Source organism: Haliotis rubra, unplaced genomic scaffold, assembly GCF_003918875.1.
Source record: "Haliotis rubra isolate DU_JTF1 unplaced genomic scaffold, ASM391887v1 Scf1783, whole genome shotgun sequence".
Classification (NCBI taxonomy): domain Eukaryota; kingdom Metazoa; phylum Mollusca; class Gastropoda; order Lepetellida; family Haliotidae; genus Haliotis; species Haliotis rubra.
The window spans coordinates 20438-47497 of record NW_025765762.1 but is presented as its reverse complement, the minus strand read 5'-3'; the positions used below and the strand labels follow the sequence as shown (position 1 = coordinate 47497).

Genomic DNA, 27060 nt, shown 5'->3' with positions numbered 1-27060 from the left:
AATCTGCAACAAAAAATCAAAGAAGTACATTTTTTTTTTCTTTTTGTTTTTGCGCAAACAAAAATAACCAGGAAAATTTCATAAATGACGCTGGCCAATTATTTTCGAAGATTGATCGGTTGTAATGAACCAATCATCAATTATGGGATTTTAACCAATTCCCAACACTAATCGTTACAGCCCTAATAATTTGGGTGAACTGAAATTTAAATCCACAGTCTGAAATGCCTGAACGACCTCATTTCTTCAAGTAACGGAAAGAGAAAAACTGGTAATCTGAAAACCATATACGTGTAACTGTGCAGACTATATCACTGACTTAAGAACACGAGAACCAATTCATCAATTAACTCAAAATCTCCCCAACCATCCTATCATGATCTTATATCGTTCATTCAAAACGAAATGGTCACACTGAACAAGAGACGAAGAAGAGCAGTGAGACCGCCTCGTCTATTTCACATTAAAATCTATGCACAAATTGAGTCAGAGTGTCAAAACAATGACTATATGACTAGAGAGGCGACATTAAAGCAGTGAGCGAAATAGTCACTGGCCCGCCTCCCCAGAACAAAATGGGTGACCCCGCCTTAAAAATCATCATCACCCCCTCTAGCCATAAATTATGAACGGTCCCTTAGTTTGCCTTTTTGGGGTGTGTGATTGTTTCCCCAACTGTTTCTATATCCTGCCAAAGCATGTATGACTTTGATAGGAAGATATATACATACATACATACATACTAACATTTGTATAGCGCCGATATCCAGCTCAGCTCAGCTGCTCAAAGGCGCTTTGTTTTCCCCTCGTTCACTGGATGTCAATCTCAACAGCACATCGTATTGTCAATCTCAACTCCCTTGGGAGCATACAACTCTTGCAGCCACTAGGCGCACCGAGTTAATGGGGCATTCCCATCCTTACGAGGTACCCATTCACAGCTGGGTGGACTGGGACACATAGTCACAGTACTTTGTCCAAGTTTGCTGCACCCGCAACTGGGTGTTTGCACGTATTCACGTGGCCACCATCTGGTCATATACCAACGGTTCGTGGGTTCTTTTAAGTGCACAGGGTTGTGTACTGTACACTAGGGGTTGTGACAACACTGAAAGAGTCTGCACACAAAGTTGACTCCAAGGTTTTTACACCCGGTCACAGGTGGGCTCGATCCCGTCACCTCACGCTCGCTGCATCACTAGCCTGGCGCTTTAGCCAGTTCGCCCACCGCGCCCCGCGTGTGTATCTCATTTGAATCTCTCTTCATGTTTTTCCTTGATCATCTTCAAAGGCACAAATACAAATACACACAAGGCTTCTGATTTCTGATGGCATATACTCTCACTTATGACATGCCTACAAACACACCTCCAACATGTGGTAGTCATGTACTATTGTTTACCATCAAACTCTATATTTACAGAGGACTGTTTGTAAGGGTTTTACAATTACACACACTTTTCTAATACTGTCTTAATCACCCACATTTCCAAGCCAGGCTCTACTTACTACATCCTTAAACCCTGTATAATTCCAAAGAGACATCCATGGAGTGGTAAGACTTGTGACTTACTTACTAATTAATAATTTGAACCCTAACATTTCGCCTGCTAATTACTGTATTTCCTTAGAAGATATTTTGCCCAACCTGATTTGGGAGGATGGATATTGATTTGAGCTACAAGAAAAACATGCACTGACAATGTTCCTACTGAGAGAATAATATATGATAATACGTGACGGTATTTGTGTAAACTAACAATAATCTGGAAGCGATAATTTCTGTAATAATCCACCCAACTGTCCTAAAAAGATTCAAACTTTGAAGGTGGCTATTTTCAGGCTTACAATGTAATAGCTCGGAAAATAAGCTTTTGTCTGAATTTCAAGTTAAATGTATTTATGTGTCACGGAACAAAAAGTCCAAGGTATAGAACAGTATGTCTGAATTAAAAATAATACAGTCAGTGGCCAAAAGTCTGTTCGCAAAACATGTTACGTTGCCCATGTTTTGAGCGGTACGTTGACTTTGAAAGCATTTCCCCGTGCTGATAAGCCACCAATCGTAGTTTGATGACCTTCCATGTGCGGGAGATAACTCTGCCAGCAAACCAAAAAATTGTCCCATGATTTTAATGAGGGCTTGACGCTGGAGGTTACAAAAATCACTGCACTGAAAGTACATTTGTATTGAGATTCTCGTCTCAGATCTGCTGATCGTGGATAAAGAGGACAGTCCGCTGCTGATTACTCGGACACCTAAAAAGGCTGTACGATATGAAATATTCGCCATGATGAGTCAACGAAAACTGGAGTAGCTCTAGACCCCTTTAAAAACATTAAAAAAAAAAACCAACGGCAAAATGTCCGACAGATACATCGCACAAATATAAATAAATTAACTTATAGGTATATTACCTGAACACACACTCGAAACAACCGAAATCCGTTCGAAGAAAGCAGTCTCGTCCGTTGTAAACATCAACAAGGTGAAGGTGACTCACGTGACATATCACCTTCCAAGATCCTTAGCGATCACAGCGTTGTCGTGGAACTTACAATGTACAGCAAGGGGCCATCACTTAACAGATTATAGTTTGCGAAACCAAAGACTGTGCTAGTGTAGCATTATACCCGAACCAAGGTCTGGCTGTGCTGGTGTAGCATTATACCCGAACCACGGTGTGGCTGTGCTGGTGTAGCATTATGCCCTAACCATAGTCTAGCTGTGCTTGTGTAGAATTATACCCGAACCGCTGTCTGACTGTGTTGGTGTAGCATTATACCCGAACCCCAGTCTGGCTGTGCTGGTGTAGCATTATACCCGAACCACTGCGTGGCTGTGCTTGTGTAGCATTATACCCGAACCACCAGCACAACCAGTATAATTGTGTTGGTGTAGCATTATACCCGAACCACTGCGTGGCTGTGCTGGTGTAGCATAATACCCGAACCACCAGCACAACCAGTATAATTGTGTTGGTGTAGCATTATACACGAACCACGGTCTGACTGTGCTGGTGTAGCATTACACACGAACCACGGTCTGACTGTGCTGGTGTAGCATTATACCTGAACCACGGTCTCACTGTGCTGGTGTAGCATTATACCCGAACCATCTCCTGGCAGTGCTGGTGTAGCAATATTTTTCCACTTCGAATGTGCCTCGAAAGTTTTGAACATAGTTGGAGTGCATTCGGAATTGAGTAAGAAGTTTTAGAATGCAGTTCGAATTTCCATGAATCTCCAGGCATGTTCATTCCAACGGCATTGCGGCTCATTCCGCCTCAAGAGTGAAGGGGGTATTAAAGATCAAAGGCGATAAAGTACACTTTTTTTACATTACGTCACACTGTATTGACGTCACTACTCCGTTCTCTTCTGCCCCTTCGTATTTAAACGTACCCTATTAACCGACGTTACGATGCATGTCAGTTGTCATCGCCTGGTACAGTCGCTTACTGTGAACTACCCGTAGCACCTCGTTTCTTTCATTGCATTTGCTCCATTCGGCTAAAATCACTGCTGGAAACATTTTTACGAAGTTAACCTTTTTCGACGGATAAATGTCTCAGCTCGACTCACAATTAAACAGCGACACGGCAATGTTTGCTGACTAAGCCAACGTCCACAGTTCCACAATGCATGCATCCGTGGAATGTCGCGTGACTGGTCAATTTCATCTGGATTTACTGTTCTAAACTTACGTCAGGGATGGCAATTTTCCGCTGATCCGCGGATTTCCGACGATTTTGTTTGAAACTGACCATTCGGTGACACAATATAAGGTTTTCAGCTGGAAATAGACTTTCTTGTTGTCAACTGCGCAAACCGAAACATGAGTCTTATTAACCTATTCAGGCAATGACCTACTTTTCAGCCGATTCGAAGTTTCTCGTGTGAAAGTGAAAAGATACACCACAAACAACAATGGTTACACTGAATTCCAAATTCTTGTTTCATATAACAATGGTATTTACAAGTTAATTGTAATTTAAAACTTTAATAACACCGTATTTCTGTATTTTATGGCGAGGTGAAGGCAGCATGACCTTAACTAAGAGGTCACAGACTGCCCCTGTTTGATGAGGTCGTAAAATGATTCACAATTCATTTGGCTCACTGGTTACACTTGTTATGTGTTCTTTGCCCTTATGCATTGTAGTCTTGTATCGGACAATGTGATTGATATAATATCAAGTACGTACCAGACCGCCAAACGTTTCTAGCGGCAGAGCCTCGTTTTGAGATTTCCACGATTTCCAGATTTCCGTTTGTCAGAGCATGCTGTACGACAGAGCACGCTGCACGACGTGTTTGCAAGGATTAGAAGGGGCGTAGTGTTGCAATATACAAGTGGTTAGATGTATCAAATAATACTGATTAATATTTATGTATCCAGTTGAATGAATTTGTGTCAAAATTCTGGATTGGTTATTGAACAAAGTTGCGCAATAGGACGGAACCCAGTCAGCAGGAAACGAGACTGTTGTGTTATCAATGTTTTGACTTGTACGTTGGCAAGCGTCCTCGAACTTTAACTATAATAGTTCAGGGCAAGAGTGGTCTTTATTACGCTATACATGAGGGTAGAGCGAACTGTATTTCTAAAATTGATAAACCGGCGTAAACCCATGCTCACTGAACTGTTGACTGTACACACCACCAACATTTTATTATTCCCATATGCATTGAATATTTAAATACATACATTCATTTGTAACTGCTTATCTACAAAACCACAGTCAATGGACACTGAATGACATAGAAAGGCATGAGTCATTATTCGGGTATGCTATAGAGGAACAAGTCACAATAGACCAATCAATGTTCTGAGCTTGGTGTCACAATCACGTGACGCACGTACCCGTCAACAATTGGGATAACAGGGAGTCTTGGGTATTGTATAATTTTATCACTTGAGTAAGATAGGTTGTTTTACCTGACAATTCCTTCATTTAAGTACATTTATGCATAACATACATGTAAGTAATCTATATAAAACCAACATTGAGTTGAATATGCGTGTGTCTGTGTCTGTGTCTGTGTCTGTGTGTGTGTGTGTGTGTGTGTTTCTATTTGTACGGCCATTCTACTTTTGCTTTCCTTTTACTGAACTAGATCTGTATTGTTAGCGTAATAATTCTAAATCCTAGTAGTTTTACATAATGCTATGTGGTTTGACATAATCAGTAAATATATATTAAGCATTGGAAGTGTACATTACGTTCCTTAAAGATTGGAATAATGCACGATAGTTTCGGTTTGAAAGGTATAGTGGAACAACGGGCAAAATATGTTTGAGGGGAAGCAACTCTTGACAAGTGTAGTGTTTCGTAAACTGGGACATCGATTTCCCGAGTTCGAGTGTGGGTAGTAACATATTTCATTCTTTTGCGTCTGAATTGAATTACTACAGACACGGTTTAGTAACATTCTATTTTTTATCACAGTTATTAGATGATAAATCAAGTAAATTATCTCACCCGACACCAGAAGGCATATCTTCTGAAACTATGAGTTACTAAATTGGCGTCAATGATAAAAAAAATCAGTTTCACAAATGACCTTGATCATCTTTGGCATTAAACTCATGTATTTAATTGATTACAACAATCTCATAGAGGCTATTGTCCATATTTTCCAACGTGTCAAGTTTTCTATAAAATAGCTATGTATTCACACATTCTAATTGAAAGAGATCTAAAGTGGAATGAGTTGCGATCACCTGCGCACTATAACGATGTCTGAAACAAGAAAAGATGACTTGCCCCCGTGAAGGTTGGGGTTATAACTTTGCCTTCACCAAGCCATGCTGGTTGTAAGAGACAAATAACTGGATCATGTAGTCAGTTTCGCTAACTTGGTTGATGCATGTTTTAGTGTCCCAACTGCGTAGATCGATGCTCATGATGTCAATCACCAGCATCATTAAAATCTTTTTGCTCTTTCCGCAACACATAGGGACATTTCAGCACAGGTCACGCTTGAATGGCCCTTTGGGAACTGTGAGTGAATTAGTGAGTGTAGTTTTACGCCGCTTTGAACAATGTTCCAGCAATATCACGGCTGGGGACACAAGAAATGGGCTTCACACATTGTACCTATATGTGGGGAATCGACACCGGGTCTTCAGCGTGACGAGCGAACGCTTTCCCACTGGGATACGTTCTGACTGGTCAGAAGTTAGTTCCGGCTAGATCTAAGATCTGGTTTGAATGAGATTGCTCAGTCACTGGATTGTATGGTCCAGATTATTCATAAACAATATCTAAACAATAGGAGATTTTCTATTTACAGTGAATCGTGTTCGGAACTAGTCTCAGATCAGCAGATATCTTCATGAAGTTAATGAATACTGACAACATTGTATAACCTTTGTGCTTTCTTTAAATTCTCATTTTTAGTGAACAGACAGACATGGCATCCGAAACCGGCAAATTTCTTGCACTTTTTTTGAATTCCTATTTCAGTGGACAGACAGACAGACAGACAGACAGATGACATGACAACCGAATCTGGCAAATTCATTGCACTTTCTTAGAATTCTCGTTTTAGTGGACAGACAGACAGACTTGACAACCGAATCTTGCAATTTCTTTACACTTTCTTTGAATTCTCATTTAGCGAACAGACAGACATGGCTGAATCTGGATTCGTTGAGAACTGGCAAAATGGAAGGTCCGTGGTCGAGTGTAACCGCCACATGTTGAACTCGAAACACACCTCTGATGTCACCTTCCGGGTTGGCAAAGATGAAGATACCGTCCGTGCACATCGTTACGTGCTCATCAGCAGAAGCCATGTGTTTGATGCTATGCTGTGTGGTCCCCTAGCGGAGAAAGATGACATAAAAATATCTGACGTCGAGGCAGATGTGTTCTCGGAAATGCTGATGTGAGTATTGCATGCACGTTTACAAGTAAACCAGACCAGAAAGTGATTCTCAACACGTACATAATGTTTGTGTCCTGTAAATCGGAACACTTTTAGAAACTTTACGTCGTTTGGAGGAAAATAATCCCAAAGCATAAGGTTTGCACTTTCTTGTGTACCTCAGTGTATATCTAAAGCAACATTGCTGTCAAAATTGAACTATGGTTTTCTGGGAAATGCATCAGCAGTACAACAGACCTTTTACTGATAATGCAGTCTAGGAGAATGTATTGATCTTGCATAAAATAATATGAATTGTAAGCATGAAACAACGTTCACCGTGTTTCAGATGTCGCTGAACAAATGCAATGTACGTGACATTGAATCAAAAACGTACGATTTGTATTGGAAATCTCATCGATCTTGAGAACACTTATGTAGAACGTGTTTTCGAACAATAAAATGCAAAAACGTCCATTATTTTCCCTATTTTGTCTAATGAGTATCGCCAACACGTTCAGTTGTTTCTTGCAGGTATCTGTACACAGATTGTGCGACTGTCACGCCCGAAAATGTCACTGGATTGCTGTACCTGGCCAAGAAGTATGCTGTCGGGGGTCTAGAGAAGCTGTGCCTCACTTTCCTGGAGAAAAGTTTGACACCCGAAAATGCTTGTCTGATTCTCGAGCAGGCGCATATGTTTGATGAAAAAAATCTCTACAACAAAGCTTTTAAACTTGTGCCTCGGCATGGAGACATCTGCTTCGCATCGGAGGGTTTCAAGTATCTGTCTCATTATTGCTTTAATGAGGCCATGAGGTCACGTGATCTCATTATCCTGCCTAAAAACGCTTTCGAAGCCGCCACAATTTGGGCAGAGGCCGAATGTGGCCGGAAAGGAAGGGAGATAACTCCCAACAATCTCCGATCGATCCTGGGTGATATAGTCTACAGGATTCCCTTCACCAGTATGGACAAAGAGTTTTACGTCGACAACGTTGTACCCAGCGGGATTTTGACAGATACGGAAAATGTTAAAATATGGTCATGTTTGCTGTGTCCCGGGAAAGACCCATCCCCTTTTATTCGGCAATCAGGAAAGGACTTTGTTCTCTTCGACGGACACAAAGTATTCAGTGATGTGCGAAAAGCACAAAAAGGTGCATTTGGACGAGTCAACTTTTCTTGTTCTGACGACATCATTCTGAACAGTATATGTCTGTATGGACGGGGAGGAGGAGAAAGAGAGTTCTCAACGTGTACAATTAGCAGGAGCGATAACACGGAAATGGTTCGTGAACGTGATGAGGTTACTTTACGAAGTTCGGAAGAGGTGTTGGAAACATGTCAAATAAAGAGATATCACCTGGATACTCCAGTGGCTATAACAGCAAATACAGATTATTACATTGAAGTGGAGATGGAGAAAGGTTCCCCAGTGTATGTTGGAGATGGTGAGAGGACGAGTGTAACAGCTGGGCAATGCACACTCCATCGAAAATGTTATAAAACATATTATACTACATACCATGGCTGCTGCGCAGACTTAATCTATGCCCTTGAGTTTACAAGACCGCAGTCATAGTTTCCTTGTGTGAGGCTTTGCGAACCTAAATAGACTTTCACTACCTGTTTGTAGAATTGAAAACCATTAATTCGTGAAGTTGTTTATATAAGACTGTAGGCGTTATTCCCTGTAGGCACTAGTAGACTCAGCCGTTTCATGACCCATCATCGGGCAATGTGTTCAAGGTTTATCATACAACATTTCACTTTTGTATTATGCTACTGTTACAGCTGGTTAATACGCCAAGTAATGTCAATGGATCACATAACTCGCTGTAGGGTCGAGGTGCGGTTTATTCAGATATTATACATTAAGCCCTGAAACACACATAACATTCTTAGAAACATTTACACATTACATAACGTTTTGCATAGGTATCACAATTAGCTTACCACAATCAATTCTGTAGTCTTACATTTACACATATTATATAAGTCATAAAAAGGTTACCCGAAAGGTGTACATAAAAAAAAAAGGATATACACCTTTCGGGTAACCTTTTTATGACTTATATAATATGTGTAAATGTTTCTAAGACTGTTATGTGTGTTTCAGGGTTCGATGTATAATATCTGAATAGACCGCACCTCACCCATACAGCGAGTGATGTGATCCATTGACATTACTTGGCGTTTTAACCAGCTGTAACATTTGGAGCCCCCAGTGAGGATTGTTCAGAAAGGACCATGAGCTGATCTCTGCTGGTACAAGAATGTGGACCGGAAGTTGTAATTCATCTGCTACGACTTGATGTGTCTGTGAGTGACTTTACCGTGTGTCATTTTGCCTTGTGATACTTATAATGTGCCTGTGTTAACGTCAACTGTGCTGTGTTAAACACACTGCTGTGCTCTTACACCAGAAACTCTGTATACATTGACTTTTTATTCATTTTATACAACAAGAATTTGACTTTTATATGTGTGCAGCAGTGAATCTACAGAGTTATTATATGGTGTTTGCAATTTACAGATTCTGTGATATTATACATTTTCTGATTTATAGCATGTTTTAATATATATACTTGTATCTCAACACTGTGATATTTGTGAATTTTAGGGGTGGTGAAACACAAAATGAACTTAGTCGTTGCCCATGTGTGTCAATTATTGCCCATGTTTATTTTATAGGTTCATTTTTGTGCCTGTGTGATGTGTGGATTTTGTATTTTTTACCTTGTGACATGATTGGGTGATTGCACGATGAGTTGACATGAATGACTAGTCCTTGTGTTGTAAATTCCTTCAGTCATTTTTTTAGGTAACTAGGTTCCTACTGCTATATCTTAATTAAATCAAATACCAAATCCAAACTTAGGTTATATTAAATAAATATTTAAAACAGTACTCAGTTAATTCAATTCTTAATTAAATTTAACATTAACTATGTAGTAACATAGCTTACTTCAGGTCAATTACTGCCTTAGTAATTGACCTGAAGTAAGCTATGTAGCAGCTGTACATATTGGTGATAGAGTGCTAGTGCCTTTGACCATAGTTCTGTTTTTGTTTTCCTTTAGACTTTTGAGTGATATTAGTGGCTAGTTCATAAGATTTCTTCAGTCTGTCACGAAGAGACGTTGTGTAGGATTGTATTGACTGGCTTGTGTGATCCCAGTCAATTCCAAATGCAAGGTCTATCGGCAATCGTGGATGACTTCCAAACATCAAATAAAACGGAGAATACCCAGTAGTTTCATGTTTGGTACAATTGTAGGCATGAACTAGAGGAGAGACATGCATTTTCCAATCCTTCTTTTGGTCAGGTTGAAGAGTTCCAAGCATGTTCAAAAGTGTTCGGTTGAAGCGCTCCGTCTGACCATTACCCATGGGATGGTACGGCGTTGTTCTTGACTTTTTCATTCCGGTAATTGTACAAAGTTCTTCTATCAGACGACTTTCACAGTTGGCACCTTGATCTGAATGGATTCTTGTTGGTAAACCATAATGTACCACGAAATTCATCCGAAATACTTGACAAATACAACCAAATATCAATATGATTGACATACGCATAAAACCACAAACTTTAGAACACTACCACCAACCTTCAATATTTTTAGTGACCTTTTTATGACTTATATAATATTTTTATTCTTATTTTACTTGTAAAACAATAAGACACTATAACACCATTTTATATTCAATAATTGTAAAATAGTTCTATACAAACAAACCAAACTGACTTATTAAAAACATGAAATATGTCTCTGCTACACTACGAGCATGCATTCCTGGATGGATATCACTATCATCATCATCATCATCACCCTATGTCTGACTCTGAGCTGACGCGTTTGATGCTGTTATACAGAGATCGTTACGAAGGAAATTCTTAGAAGTCAAATGCTAATTGCCAGACTCAGTCAAACGTCATCGATAACAACGTCTTTTAAGCAGGCAGGTAAGAAGTTCCTTTTGATTTAACAACCTTAATTTCTTTGGTTCCTTCACACCCCTAATCTGTCCCTACAGAGGTTACTTGTCATATCTTCTGACGAACCTCTGTTCTAATACAGCCATATTTCCCAGTTCTCGTAAAATCCCCTTGCGGCAAAAATCGCAACACGAATTAGCTCTCTTCTTTCTATCCAATCAGAACACGTGTTACACCGACTTAGATCCAACTAGATTAATGCAAGCAAATGTGGGGCCACAAATATCCCTCCTCTGCCGGGGACTTGTGTTGATGTGACACACAAGGCATTTAATGGCTAGCTTGTCCGTTGTCAGCGAGCGCGATAGAGACGCCATTGATCAGCTGTTACATGACTGAGTTCTGTCTTGAAGAAACGTTTGTGCATCGCGCAGGGAAAGAGGTTCTAGTTTTCCCGAAGCATACGGAAATTACCTTGCGAATGATCACTTTAGAAACAACGTCGCTGACTGCACAACTAAATCTAATTGCAACCAATCACGAATCCTGAACACTCGCACCATGAAAGGGCCGTATTAGAACAGAGGTTCGTAGGAAGATATGACCAGTAACCTATGTGGGAAGAGAATGTTACACTCTAACTCATGCAAAAATTGTGTAATAAAGTTAAAGTTGACATCATATAGAAAATATTTTGTTGAGACGATCTTTCGCATGAAGGTACCTGGTAGTGCATCAGATAGTATTCGCTTGGTGAGTACTGTTATAGTGACTAATTCAGGACAGACATCGTCCAAATATTTAAATAGTTCCAAAACTATGTAGCCAAGCCATGTGTGACTTTATTGTAATTACTCAATCTGCAATCTTAATCCTTATCACTACCGCAGTGTACATTGTCTTGCCAGCCACCCTGTACCACTTTGTCACTGTCATTAATTATTGTATATGACATTTATTGCCCTAATTGGTCATCCCCCTTGGCCGTGTCTGCCATCACATCAACTGATCAAGGAAGTGCTTTTGTTTCTCTATCTGTCCATTGTTGACTCGTCGTCTGTCCATTGTTGTCAAAAATTCTATAGATACGTGACATCTATATTGTCAAGCAGTCCGGTATTTCGACTGTCTGCGTATGGACGACCGCGAGCAGGATAATGCCGCTCGTAGGAAACGCCCTGGGTTGTGCTGGAACTCCGCTCACCTCATTCTTGTATACTTCTTTGCCATGTCTTGTGTAACCAACTAAAGAAGTTTGAACACAACGTATTCCTTCATCTTTGTCAAAGTACACTTAATCTTGATTATGAGCTAATTCCTCTGTCGACCATATACCACGCATTGACAGTACTGGGAAACAGTGTGATTCTGAAATTACTGTACAGTTTCCTATTGCCGCCGTACGACCTACTTTGTATATGTAACACACGGAGTCTTCACTGATGTGCAATGACTCCTCCCGTTCGTTTATGAATTAAAAACAAATACTCATTTTTGTTATTCCAGGACCCAACTGAAAAATGCTAAAATCAGAAAGGTTTCAATGATTTTTTAAAACTTTGAGACCGAAGATTAATCTAACTCATGGAAGTGACTCCTCAGGCCTTCTTGCAGGGTGGTATGGCACCAGATCTGGAATTTAAGGCCATACATTAGTGAGGCTGTAGTTCCGGATGTATCGGGTGAGTACTGTTAAAAGTCTGCCGATCAAGGAGGAGAATGCCACAACACAACACCTGTCAAGACAACTGATGTGTCAACCTACCGCGTGACTAGTGAGTGAGTGTGTTTAGTTTTACGCCGCTTCCAGCAATATTCCAGCAATATCACTTCGGGGCACACCAGAAATGATCTTCACACATTGTATCCATGTTAGAAAACGAACCCTGATCTTCGGCGTGGCCAACGAACACTTAAACCACAAGGCTACCCCACCGTTTCCTTGCCGCGTGACAAATGAGTGCGTGAGTATGGTTTTACGTCCAAGCAAAATTACAACAGGGGACATCAAATGGGGCTTCACACATTGTACCATAACGCCGAACATAATTCCATTTATATCACATGGAACCGGCTAGTTCTGAGGAGAGATAGAACTGAGGCAGGTCTCAGACGTTCACGTTGGTGCTGTATAGAACTATAATGGGGACGAGACGAAATTCGAACCCATGTTTGGCCCAGGCGACGGAACTCAGCACAGTGTTCAAGGTACAATGTCACACATTTTCCACAATATTTTGGCCTATGTTATGCATTTTGGGACATATGCACTCACCTTAGCGACCTCTTGATGCAATAACAGACTTATTATCCCTTACGACTTGCCTGAAATCCATAAAAAACTTTGAGGCGAACAGCTTCCAGAAAAAACTTGCCATTCATAACTACTCGCCTCTTTCCGTGACCTACAAGAAGACTCGTACCCCTATCGTACGCCATTATTGCAAAGAATCGCACCACACCAAACAAATCGCGCGTTGTAAAACGCATTTCGAAGCATGAAATGGCGGCACCGCTGAACTTTGATACCTCGCTAAACTTTTCAAAGCACAATTCAAACATAAACCTTGAGCTAAAGGATGACAAACTTTAAACACTGAAACATATTTACAAAGGAAATGACTGTATTGCTGTTTTGCCCACGGGATAATGGATATTCTATGAGCCGTGTTTGGAAATGTTTGGAGGTATCTTTCCTTGTAATAGTACTAGACTATTTTCATCACCAATGCTCGTTTGCGATGGACAGGGCCCAGTCGTAACTATGGTCATGAGAGGGGTACGAGACGCCATCCGGCTTGCCGGAATGACACGAATATTTACGAATGAACACTTGCAATATAATGGAATGTAAACAATTGCTCCGTACATCGAAAACTGTCGCACGCGACGTTGTCGGTGTTTGCCGAACTGGTTTTAATCACAAGTTGTACATGGGTATTCGTAAAGAGTGCTCCAAGGGACACAACTGTATGGGGTTCGCTTGAAATAATGTTCGGGCGGTAGAAGGTGCGAGAGTCGATTTATTGCAACGATGCATTAATTCATTTTAACTTTTACATATATGTGTACTATAGCATTGAAATGTGTACTATAGCATTGAAATGTGTACTATAGCAGTGAAATGTGTACTATAGCATTGAAAAGTGTACTATAGCATTGAAATGTGTACTATAGCATTGAAATGTGTACTATAGCAGTGAAATGTGTACTATAGCATTCAAATGTGTACTATAGTAGTGAAATGTGTACTATAGTAGTGAAATGTGTACTATAGTAGTGAAATGTGTACTATAGCATTGAAATGTGTACTATAGCATTGAAATGTGTACTATAGCATTGAAATGTGTACTATAGTAGTGAAATGTGTACTATAGTAGTGAAATGTGTACTATAGCATTGAAATGTGTATTATAGCTGTGAAATGTGTACTATATTAGTGAAATGTGTACTATAGTAGTGAAATGTGTACTATAGCAGTGAAATGAGTACTATAGCATTGAAATGTGTACTATAGCAGTGAAATGTGTACTACAGCAGTGAAATGTGTACTACAGTAGTGAAATGTGTACTATAGCAGTGAAATGTGTATTATAGCAGTGAAATGTGGTGAGCTCGATAGGAAGTATGCTCGTAACCAATCCGACATGTGTGCTACGAGACTGTACTCTGTAGATGACTTCAACATTGAGAAAACCATTTCCCTTCGGCAAGCTGTTCACCAATGCTCTTACTGTAGTGGACAAGGTTTCACTAAATGCAACTGTGCTGGCTCAAAGCGTCGTCAGTCCAATCGCTGCAAGTGTTACAAGGTAAAGATTCTATGTAGTTCTAGGTGTCACTCAACACTCCTATGTTCAAATAAAAATTGAACACTGTGGCATTACATCGGCCAACGCCTCTCACGTCGCCCACAGATCAACAACCTTGGGGAACTTGAGAATGCCTTGCAGCAAGAGTGGAAAGCATTAATTTTCCTCAAAACATTATTCAGAGACTTATCAGTTCAATGAGGAGACGTTGCACAGCTTGTGTTGCTGCTAACGGTGGTCATACACGTTACTGACTTTCCAATTTGACTCCATCTTTCTTTCATGGTCAGCTGAATTAAAACGTCAGTGTTTTGCTGGATTGGTTCTTGTTTCTTTTCTTTACCAATCATTGGACTACAAAAGTACGAGAAACAGGTACATCGATTGCTCATTTATGCTCTTCGAAATCCAAACTAATACAGGTGGTGCGTTTTCAATTATGTTCAGTAAGCATTCGAAGGGTGCATGTACCTCCTTTAATGGTTCGAATAATACACGGAAGTTTAAGCTTGAAAGGCATTGTGCAACGACGGGAACATATGTTTCAGGGGAAGCAACTCTTGACAAGTGTAGAATTTCGTAAACTGGGACATCTGTTTTTCGAGTTCGAGACGAGGTAGTAATATTGTAGGCGTTGACGTGGAAATTGAAGTCATATATTCACAACTTCATTCTCACAATGCCCCCAAAACACTCACTCTCCTTCCCCTACTCACCTAAGCACGTACTTCATACCTCACCATCCACATACACTCGCATAAACACTCAAAATATCACAACATTACAAATGTCTTATTTTGAAAAAGCATACAACAGTTCATATGATGATAGCATATACATCAGATGAAATATTCAAAACAAATCATACGAAAGCACAAATAAATAGTATACTGGACACAATCATATGGAATTTACAGTCAGTTCAGATCTTTTCAGACACTCGGGGGACGGGTGGTGGGTGGTGGGGCGTCAGGGTTCATACCTCGTATTTAACATTTTCAAGGATACTTGATTCGACAACACATTCTGATTGTCCTGATTTAGCAAGCATAGATCGGTTCTCATGGTCGATAAATGTTAGTTCCGACTAGATCTAAGATCTGGTTTTAATGAAATTGTTCAAACACTGGATTGTGTGGTTCAGGTTGGGTTATTTATGGGTGGTCGTCAACCGACAGGCGTTTAACAACAAACAGTAAGAGGTGTTCTATGTACAGTGAATCGTGTTCGGAACTAGTCTCAGATCAGTAGATGTCTTCATGAAGTTAATGAATTGTGACCGCAGTCTTGAGGCAAATTCTTTGCGTCTTCTTGGAATGCTAATTTTAGTGAACAGACAGACATTAGCATCCGAATCTGGCAAACTCCTTGCGTCTTCTTGGAATGCTAATTTTAGTGAACAGACAGGCATAGCATTTGAATCTGGCAAACTCCTTGCGTCGTCTTGGAATGCTACTTTTAGTGAACAGACAGACATAGCATCCGAATCTGGCAAACTTCTTGCACTTTCTTTAAATTCTCATTTTAGTGAACAGACAGACATGACTGAATCTGGATTTGTTGAGAATTGGCAAAATGGAACGTCCGTGGTTGAGTGTAACCGCCACATGTTGACATCAAAACACACCCCTGACGTCACCTTCCTGGTTGGCAAAGATGGAGAGACAGTCCGTGCACATCACTACGTGCTCATCAATCGAAGCCATGTGTTTGATGCAATGATGTATGGACCCCTAGCGGAGAAAGATGACATAAAATTATCTGACATTGAGGCAGACGTGTTCTCGGAAATGTTGATGTGAGTATTGCAGGCACGTTTACAAGCAAACAAAGTGATTCTCAACACGATCACACTGTATTTGACGTATTAGTCACAATCAGTACTGTATTGTTGTCCTTTGGAGAAAAATCATACCAAAGCCCAAGGTGTGTACTATATTTTTGTACGTCAGTATATCTGAATGAACATGGCTTATAACTGTGTGTAAGTGGGTAATGTATCATCAGCTTCCTCTTAGATTGCATTCTAGGGGCATGGATGGATCTTGCATGAAATATTACGATTTTTAACAAGAAACGTTTACCATGTTTCGGATAGCGCAGAGCAAATGCAGTTCACTTAAAATTGAATCAATAACGTACGATTTGCGTTTGAAATCTCGTCGATCTTGGCGTTGGCAATACAGAGATATACAGAGCATGCATTTGTGTTGCACGTGCTTTCGAATAATAAATGCAAACAATTTTCAAAATTTTGCCTAACGAGTGAGTGAGTGAGTATGGTTTTGCGCCCCTTTTAGCAATATTTCAGGAATATCACGGCGGGGGACACCAGAAATGTTTTCACACATTGTGCCCATGTTGGAAATCGAATCCGGCATGACGAGCTTTAACCACGAGGCTTCCCACGGCCCCATGGTCTAACGAGTAACTGTCGCCTATACGTTCAGTTGTTTCTTGCAGGTATTTGTACACAGATGGTGCGACTGTCACGCCCGAAAATGTCACTGGATTGCTGTACCTGGCCAAGAAGTATGCTGTCGGGGGTCTTGAGAGTCTTTGCCTCACTTTCCTGGAGAAAAATTTGACACCCGAAAATGCTTGTCTGATTCTCGAGCAGGCGCATATGTTTGATGAAAAAGATCTCTACAACAAAGCTTTTAAACTTGTGCTTTGGCATGGAGACACCTGCTTCGCATCGGAGGGTTTCAAGTATATCCCATTATCGGAAAGGAAGGGAGATAACTCCCAACAACCTCAGATCGATCCTAGGTGATATAGCTTACGGGATTCCCTTCACCAGTATGGACAAGGAGCTTTACGTCGACAAGGTTGTACCCAGAGGGATTTTGACAGATGCGGAAAACGTTAAAATTATGTCATGTTTGCTGTGTCCTGGTAAAGTCCCATCCCCTTTTATTCGGCAATCAGGAAAAGACTTTGTTCTCTTCGATCGACACAAAGTATTCAGTGGTGTACAAACAACACAAACCCGTGTATATGGACGAATCGACTTTACTTGTTCTCGCGACATCACTGTACACAGTATATGTCTGTATGGACGGGGAGAGGGGGATAAAGAGTTCTCTACGTGTCAAATTAGCAGGGACGATTACAGGAACATATTTGGTGTAATCAAGTTTACATTACGAAGTTCGGAAGAGGTGTTGGAAACACGTCATATAAAGAGATATCACCTGGATACTCCAGTGGCTATAAGAGCAAAGGAAGATTATTACATTTATGTGGAGATGGAGAAAGGTTCCCCAGTGTATGTTGGTGATGGTGAGATGGAGAGTGTAACAACTGGTCAGGTGTCCTCCCATTTGTGTCCTCCCATTTGTGAGAACTCCCAGTTGTGATACACATTAATTAATGGTTCAGTGCACATAGGTGGCGTTTTCACATCCCTACAATGAAAGTGGGATCAGCCCAGTTGTTGAAGAGTACCCACAGGAGTCATTGATGAGTAGATTAATGAAATAGATTATCAAAGATTCTATTTACACAGAAGAAATAGAATAATATGAAGTTTGAAAGTCATTTTGGTTTAAACATATTTTATTATCATTTATGAAAATGAATTGGGATTGGTGAGCAAGCATTACTGCTTATGTTAACACCGCTCCCATGCAACATGAAATACAAAATGGAATGGAGGATGTGACATCATCGATATTGACTATTTCATAAATATATTTTTAAGTATACATCAAATACATCTATTCTCTAAGTAGTCATAATTAGAGAGTTACAGTTGTATGTGTCTAACAAGCTATTGTAGGAATATAAATCAATCATGAGAAGGTTGTTGAGTTAATTTAAGTATTTTCCTGAGAAAATTTGAATCCTTGTGTCTTGATGATATAATCGTGGACAGATTCAACTATTTTCTGGTTTAAGTTGAAAATGGTATCCAGGTTATAACGGGTAGTGCCGGGTAAAAAGGAACTGGCATAAGAGGCAGTTCGACTGTAAACTTGTATTTCAGAGTTATTTCTTAGACTATATCTTGTAGTTTAGGAGACGGATGTAAATCTGAGTAGGTAAATTAATTTCTCTTTCAAATGATCACGAAGTTGCCTACACAAAGTGTATGTTAATCAATTTATCTCATAAAGTTTCATTAAGACTTCCCCAAGATTCTTTTACATAGCAAATCAGTAATTAGCTAGGGTTAATCTATTCTATCAGACAGGGGAGTATGGTGTGTTTTCTTTGTTACTTACCTACTCCACTGTCTCATAACTGGGAGTCGCACAATTAGGAGTTCTCACAAATGGGAGTAGACCACTGGTCAATGCAAACTCCGTAGATACTTTGATATTATGCATTGGGAGGGCCACGCCGAGTTAATCTATGCTCTAGAGTTTACAAGCCAGCAGTCATAGTGTCATAGTGTGTGTGTACTATATTTTGGTAAGTCAGTATATCTGAAGGAACATGACTCATGACTGTGTTTAAGTGGGAAATGTATCAATTGCATTCAATGAGTTTGGATGAATCTTGCATACAATACTAGTACGATTTAACAAGATACAAAGTGCCAGTGCGTTTATCACGTGTTTTCAAACAATAAATATAATAAATTCCATCATTTTCAAAATTGTGTCCGAGTGAGTCAGTGAGTTTGATGTTATGCATTATGAGGGCTATCAATACTCTAGAGTTTAGAAGCCAGCAGTCGTAGTGTAATAGTGTGAGGTTTTGCAAACCTGGTTTGACAGTCATTATCTGTCTGTTGACCAATCACCTGATACCAATCACTCTTTGGGGACTCATCTGTTGCACGTTTGTGTTGCGGTTAGAGCATGCATTCCTGGATAGATACCATTGTCATCGTCATCATTATCATCATCATCATCTGATTGACGCTGAGCTAAAACGTTAAATGCAGCGACCACCGTCGAATGTAAAGTCTGTTTATATGTGGATCAGTCTAAGTAAACTTAGGCTCAGTATTATTCGTTACGAATAATACTGAGCCTAAGTTTACTTTAACTGGATGTGGATAAGTAGGTTACTCCTTGCCATAGAAAGTGGGTATTTTAACACACAATCGTCCATCTTCTTGATAGCATGCGTACACGTTCCAAGCAACTTAATAACAGGATTTTTTAATATGAATCCCATTTCGTTCATCATGACCAACAAATGACCCATTAGTTACGATTCATGCAATTCTTGGATTCCTTGGGGCGGTGGGGTAGCCAAGCGGTTGGTTAAACCGTTCGCTTCTCACGCTGAAGACCCGGGTTCGATTCCTACATGGGTGCTATGTGTCAAGCCCATTTCTGGTGTCCCGCACCCTGATATTGTTAGAATATTGCTAAAAGGGGCGTAAAACCATATTCACTCACTAGGATTCCCTAAATGTACTGTCGTGTCGTATTCGTGCCGTTGGACCCGGCAGAGGCTTTATAGTGTACAAATGACTGTGTGTGTGCGCTCGTTTTTGTTTTTGTACTAGCATATTTTTACACGGAAATACATACGTCATATGTGAAATACATAACATTTTGTGGTGGACAACCGTCGGCCTGCGTCAGCGACACAAGGACGCAGTTTGCCATTATTAGATCAGCAAAGAAATATCTATGTTGTGAAACTCTCGGGCATGTTTTTTGAGAACTAAAAAAATAATATAAATGATAAATAACTTATTTGACAAAAATGACAAGTTTTATCATCGTGCAAATATCATCTTTTTCTTTAAACCACGTGATAAATAACTTATTTGAAAAAAAAGAAAAATTATTGTTATCGTTCGTTCTCATTATGTTCTTGTGAAACAGAAATAAAGAGCTTCATTTTGTTCCATGTTTTATTTTAGTATTTCCACCGAGATATAAAACGTATTAAAATTCCGTCAGTATTGTTGCCATGGAAACAGACGTGGCTGCGTTGGCGTGCGTCTGGTTAGGATATGGTGCAGTCCCCACCTTGCTCTGCCTTCGGTGCAGGTGGATCTCTGGGGGCAGGTCCGTTGGGTACATTTCTTGGACGTGGAATGTTCGGAACTACAACAGACAACATGTTTACGATTTGACAACGTACAATATAGAAATCTGGTTAATAGATGATGTTCAGCTGAGTACTACACTTGACCTCCAGACAACTCGCTAACAGATTTCATGAAGGCAACTATTTAGAGTGAGTGAGGTGTTTGAGTAACGTCGCTTTAAACAGTAGTTTAGTTTATATTCGTATTGTGAACTTCATGCGCAACGAGACCACATATAAGCATGTCTTAGTAATTTTATTAATATGGTGAAATCAAACCAAGTCTTTGTGCTGATAAAGCAACAATAATAAGGCAAATCGGGACAAGACTGGTACACCCAAGAGACAATCTCATCAAATTAGGTGAGTGACTTTAGTTGTACGCCGCACTCAGTAATATTCCAGTTATGAAGCGGCGGTCTGTAAATAATCCAGTCCGGACCAGACAATCCAGTGATCAACATCATGAGCATCGATCTACGGATATGATGGCGTATCAACCAAGTCAGCGAGTCTGACCACCCGATCCCCTCAATCGACCCTTACGACAAGCGTGGCCATGGGTTGCTGAAGTTGAGTTCTAACCCGGATCTTCACATATCTTCAAATCGAAATGCCGCGAAAAATACCAATGGGCCACCCCGTGCGCTCGATCTAACTAAATCGTTAGTGTTTGTAAGAAAATGCACTAATTCTGATTCCCACTGCTCTTTGTATTTTGTCCTCTTAGATAAAGAGTCAGTGTCATGATAATAATGTGTGTACTTATTTTGCTGTACTTCCAAACACAAGGTGTATGCTCAAAGCGCTATAATTATTACCGCTGGCAATTGATCAGTGAGCAGAACAACCTAAGCTGCCTGTGATTTATTCCCACCGGGTACCCATTCACTGCTGGGTGAACAGAGACAATTTTGATCAAAGTCACTTGCCTAAGGTGAGACGACATGAGTTGCATGTGTTCCTAGAAAGTCGCAAGAGTCAACGTGCCAATCACGATCACCCATAAGGACGTTGCTTAACTTCAATTGATTTGCTGATTGTGCTTTTTGCACAGACCCAGAAACCTAAGAATAATTAGTATACTAATTTGATCGTGACAACGTCCTTACTATTTGGTCTTGATCCCTTGCCTCCAGTGTTAATATCTGGATTGGGAATCTGAAGTCTGGGTCCTCTCCCTGAAAAATATCATAACGACAAATAGTGTACTTGTTAAACGTACAAGTCAAAACATTGATTACACATCAGTCTCGTTTCCTGCTGAATGGGTTCCGTCCTATTGCGCAACTTAGTACAATAACCAGTCCAGCAGAATTTTGAGACCAACTTGTTCAAATGGATATATAGATATCAATCAGTATTATTTGATACATCTAATCACTTGTATATTTCAACACTACGCTCCTTCTAGTCGTTGCAAACACGTCGTGCACCGTGCTCTGTCGCACAGCGTGCTCTGAGAAACGGAAATCTGGAAATTCACTAGAAAAGTTTTGCGGTCTGGTACGGACTTGATATTATATCAATCACATTGTGCGTTACAGAACCACTCTGAATAAGCGCAAAAAACACATAACAGGTGTAACCAGTGAGCCAGATGCATTGTGAATCTGCGGTCTGTGACGTCTTAGTTAGGGTCATGCTGCCTACACCTAGCCATAAATATAGAAATACGATGTTATTAAAATTTAAAATTAAATTACATTTGTAAATACCATTTTCTTTTGAAACAAGGAATTGGAATTCAGTGTAACCATAGTTGCTTATGATGTCTATTTTCACTTTCACACGAGAAAGTAGGTCATTGTCTGAATAGGTTAATGAGACTCAGGTTTCGGTTTGTTTTGTTGTATTGTACGAGCCGTACATGCCTTTGTTCAAATGTATGTGTTATTTCGGGCTTACGACACTTTTAGTATATTTCCTATATGTCAAGATGGTGGGTACCAGAAATCGACTTCACATGTAGGAAACGAACCCGGATTTTGGCTTTTGAGTGAGAGTGAGTGAATATAGGTTTACGACGCTTTTAGCAATATTCAAGCAATATCACGGCGGGGGTTACCAGAAATGGGCTTCACACATTGTACCCATGTGGGGAATCGAACCCGGATCTTCGGTGTGGCGAGCCAACGCTTTGACCAGTAGGCTACCCACCGCCACTTTTGGCTTGAGAACAAACCCTCGAACCTTCCACCCATATTTTAAACAGGTCTTTCAAGATCACGTGCACATCGCATTATGAATCCGAAAAACACTATCAGAAATAGGTAATTCTGTTTTTACACGTCTGACTCATGAGACGAAAAGAAACCGTTACCTCATTTTAGAATTATCGTCAATTTTTTAAAGGCAGTTATGAAAATGCCAAAAATACATATTTATCTGCTGATACTGTCCAGGTTACATCTGGAAATTGTATCATGCTCTTCAAATATACTCATGCCATCCCATCCCCCACCCCAACCCCATACACACGCCACACCCCTCTCCAAGAAAAATATTGAAGGGGTGACAGCCATTATTGGCACGAGTATATATAACCTTCACACTGTCTTACCGCCAATGTCCAGTGTATGGCGTCTTTAATGCAATCTGTGATATGGTATTTAAGGGTTAAAAAATAGTCAAAGAGGGTGGGATGGCAAAAATTAAAAAAAATACACGTTTCATTTGTGATACGAATCACTGACAGTGGTTCATGTACTGGAAGGACGTTTCTATTTGCTGACATATTTCATCTCTGTGAAACCATTCCTATATATTTAAAGATATAACACATTGACTATATTTTCAATCTTTAAGAATAAATACTGCAGTCTTTAGTGTGAGGTACAGCGTCATTTCACTTACCTTGTCCAAACATCGTGGCGAAGTATGTGTTGTATCTCAGTATACAAACCGGTGATATATATACTGACAGAATGCGGATGTTTGTTCGTTGCTAGGAAGTACTTATCTGGTCAGGAGATCCTGGGTTTACCCTCAGTCTAAATATAGAATCTGACGTGTTGCCGAAAGGGTATACACGTCATAATAATAATCTTGATTTGTCAGCGACTTTATTTATTTTTCTGTTTCGAATTTGGTGAAAAAGAAAAAGAAATATTGTAGAATTGCAAGTTACTATTATCAGTTAATTACTTTGCGGTACACTTCATCACATCATACAAAATTGACAAAAAAATTCATAACGGACATGCTTTTACCAGACGCAAATAATGTGTCTGTCTCTTTTAGTACACAACAGAGAGAATTAATGTGTATGTTGAATAGAAGCAGAAAATAACATCGCTGTGGTATGGCTGGTTTAAATTAAATATTGTCACAAATTTTCACAAAATTGGGCGCACAGAATTAATATAATTAAACATTCAAGGTTATCGTATTTTCCATTTACTTGGACAGGTTGTTCAAAGACAACATGCGTGTCAGCTCTCGGCCACCTCGTGCAGCACGTGCACTACAGTCTCACCGACTCACGGTGGACGAGACCGTCAATGGTGAAACGGCCTCAGCCCGGTTATCAAACTTGTACTAACTGTAGGGCAGTGAGGTGGAATGTCTTACAGTTGAGGTATCAGGTGTGAATGTGTATATACAATCTGTTAGAAATGATCTAGGAATTCAGATATCCGATTACAACAATGTCATAAGGTCCACAAAACAGATTAAAGCTGAATTACTTTCAACCAACTTCTATAGTATGACCAGAAATTATTGAGAATTTTAGGAATATGTTTAATTGGATTTCTAGTATAAACAACCTTGACCAGCTATCAAGTGCTTGGTTTCATTCAAGAGAGACAACTCCGTTAATCCTTTTTCATTAGTTTGTGAAGAGTTATCCCCCTTTGTTTACTTGCTAGCAGACGACATTTTCAGTGATCCTCAGTATGGATGATTTAGAAGAGGAAGTTGATTTTAGAGTATTATAACAAGGACATCAGATCAGCTAAAGTGATTTCAAGTAGAACAGGCATCCCTTTGTCCACTGTTTATCGTGTTTTGAAAAATATTGCAAATGGATATGGCATTGAGCACCAAGGAGGCGCAGGTAGGCCCAGAAAATTGACTGTCGGTGACAGGAGGCGGCTTGGTATTCTTGTTTCTAAAAACAAACGAAGGAGTTTAGAAAACTTAAGGCTGGATATGATTGATAGAGGAACTGTGGCTGTCTGTAAGGAGACAATTAGAACTGAGCTGCATGCAATGGGTTGGCAGAAAAGTCGAGGGAATTCCATCACCGATCATGAAACCTGAACAAAAGGGCGAAGGTTGAACTGGTGCTTACAGCATAGAAATTTTAACTGGGACAATGTGATTTTCTCAGATGAAAGTTCTGTGTGGCTGTTCCTAATACACTGAAATTCTGGACCAAACAAACTGAAAAACCTTTGTATCAGCGCCCAAAGTACAGTCCGAAATTTAACGTGTGGGGTGGCATATCTGTGTTAGGGGCAACGCCCCTCTGTGTATTTGAAGGGAATATGAACAGTGAGCGGTACACACATATTCTCGAGGGACATTTACTTCCATCTGCTCACGTGTTCTATGGAAATTTTTGGATTTTCCAGCAGGACAACGACCCAAAACATCGTTCAAAGCATTCACAGGCCCTGGTTTCGGACCCAAAATATGACATTATTAGATTGGCCAAGCTATAGCCCTGACCTAAATCCAATAGAAAATGTTTGGGGACTTATGAAGGAAAGTGTCAATAAGAAAAATCTGACAAATATTGCTGAAATGAAAGAAGAGGTGGTCCGATATTGGGACAGCATGGACCACGACTTTCTAACTTCTTTGATCAGTAGTATGCCCCGCCGCATTGAAGCCTGCATTGCTGCCTATGGTGACTTGACAAAATACTAACTGTTCACCTGTCTTTGAATCTGGAGTTATGTTCTGCTTATATTCACATTTAATACGTGAGTAATGAGTGAAAATTTAATTTTTTTTTACAATCTTTAAATTTTTAATAATTTCTGGTTGTACTGTAGTTTATCACGCTTCCACGGTCTATCAACCTTTAGGGGCGGTGGGGTAGCATAGTTCTTAAAGCGTTCGCTCGTCACGCTGAAGATCCAGGTTTGATTCCCTACATGGGTACAATGTGTGAAGCCCATTTCTTGTGTCCCCCAGCCTTGTTATTGCTGGAATATTGGTAAAAGCGGCATAAAACTAAACTCACTCACTATCAACTTGCAACTTCCTGGACGTCTGTCAGTGGGATATCTATCCCAGGTAGGTGTGGCACCCGCTCCCGGGAGTATTATAGTTATCGAAGACAACTCTGGAATTAAGGCCCCTCGACTGGCTGAGGCAATAACGAAAACCCGAAGTTATGAAATGTTCACAATATATGGGGCGGTGGGGTAGCCAAGTGGTTAATGTGTTCGCTCGACACGCTGAAGACCTGGGTTCCATTCCCCACATGGTTACAATGTGCGAATGTCCAGCGTGCCCCGCCGTAATATTGCTGGAATATTGCTGAAATCGGCGTAAACTTAACTCACTCACTCATGATCTGTGTCACTCGCTCACTTCAGTCGCTGAAGAATCTGGCCCCGACTCGATCAAATACATGCTTCCCTCATTTAGATAGAAAACGTTTTGTTTTCATTTGTTTAAAGCCGCAATCAGCAATATTCCAGCTGTATGACGACAATCTGGAAATAATCGAGTCTGAACCTGACAATGCAGTAATTAACATTACGAACGATCAGCGAGCTCGACCACCCGATCCCGTTAGTCGCCTGTTACGACAAGCATGGGTTACTGAGAATCAATTCTAACCCGGATCTTCAAGGGCAAAGAGATTTTTTTCTGAATACTTACATGTTTTATACAACAAGCAGAACTTATAAAAAACCGAGTTCTCTATCCAAAGTGGGACTCAGATTATTTAAACTAGTGCTGAACACCATTTAACTGAAGATTTCCTACTTATCTATGTATAATTATAGATTTAGATGTTGATGTTCCTTTGGGTTTATCGGGAAGGCAGACATTGTAATATTCCACGAAAGGGCAAACTTTCCTTTGGGAAAAAATAAGAACTAGATAATCTGTTTGTTGTTTGTAAGAGGCGACTAACGGATTTTCATATATTAGATCCGGCTTGGTTGACACACATGTCATCGTATTCCAGTTGCGTTGATCGATGCTCAGTGATGTCGATCACTTGATTGTCTGGTCCAGAAGGGCGGTGGGGTAGCCTAATGGTTAAAGCGTCCGCTCGTCACGCCGAAGACCCGGGTTCGACTGTCAGCATGGGGACAATGTGTGAAGTCCATTTCTGGTGTGCCCTGCCGTGATGTTGTTGGCATGTTGCAAAAAAAGCAGCGTAAAAACATACTCACTCACTCACTAATTATAGATTGATTGATGTGATGACACGTCTTTTTGGTTTGTCCAAAA

The 27060-nt window shown here is 40.2% G+C and overlaps 1 protein-coding gene and 1 long non-coding RNA gene across 6 annotated transcripts in view; one reads left to right on the top strand and one right to left on the bottom strand.

The window, feature by feature from the left end:
- LOC124273240 (BTB/POZ domain-containing protein 3-like) overlaps positions 1-19225 on the top strand; it is a 34282-nt gene extending 15057 nt beyond the window's left edge. The window contains exons 2-5 of one of the 5 annotated variants that reach the window (XM_046708456.1): positions 6628-6897; positions 7411-7873; positions 17463-17940; positions 18928-19225. In XM_046708456.1, the coding sequence (XP_046564412.1) occupies positions 6628-6897; positions 7411-7873; positions 17463-17940; positions 18928-19022 (1306 nt within the window). In that variant the 3' untranslated portion in view covers positions 19023-19225. Of the gene's footprint in view, positions 1-4850; positions 4900-6627; positions 6898-7410; positions 9790-17462; positions 17941-18927 lie in introns of those variants that run through there. The other 4 variants (XM_046708455.1, XM_046708458.1, XM_046708454.1 and 1 more) reach the window with 4 other exon arrangements.
- A 1218-nt stretch (positions 19226-20443) lies between these two features.
- On the bottom strand, positions 20444-23587 carry LOC124273237. Its single transcript, XR_006897583.1, has 3 exons — positions 23491-23587; positions 21747-21815; positions 20444-20651 (listed from the first exon to the last, which is right to left on the bottom strand). It is a non-coding gene; the product is annotated as an uncharacterized LOC124273237 (long non-coding RNA).
- Positions 23588-27060: the final 3473 nt, after the last annotated feature.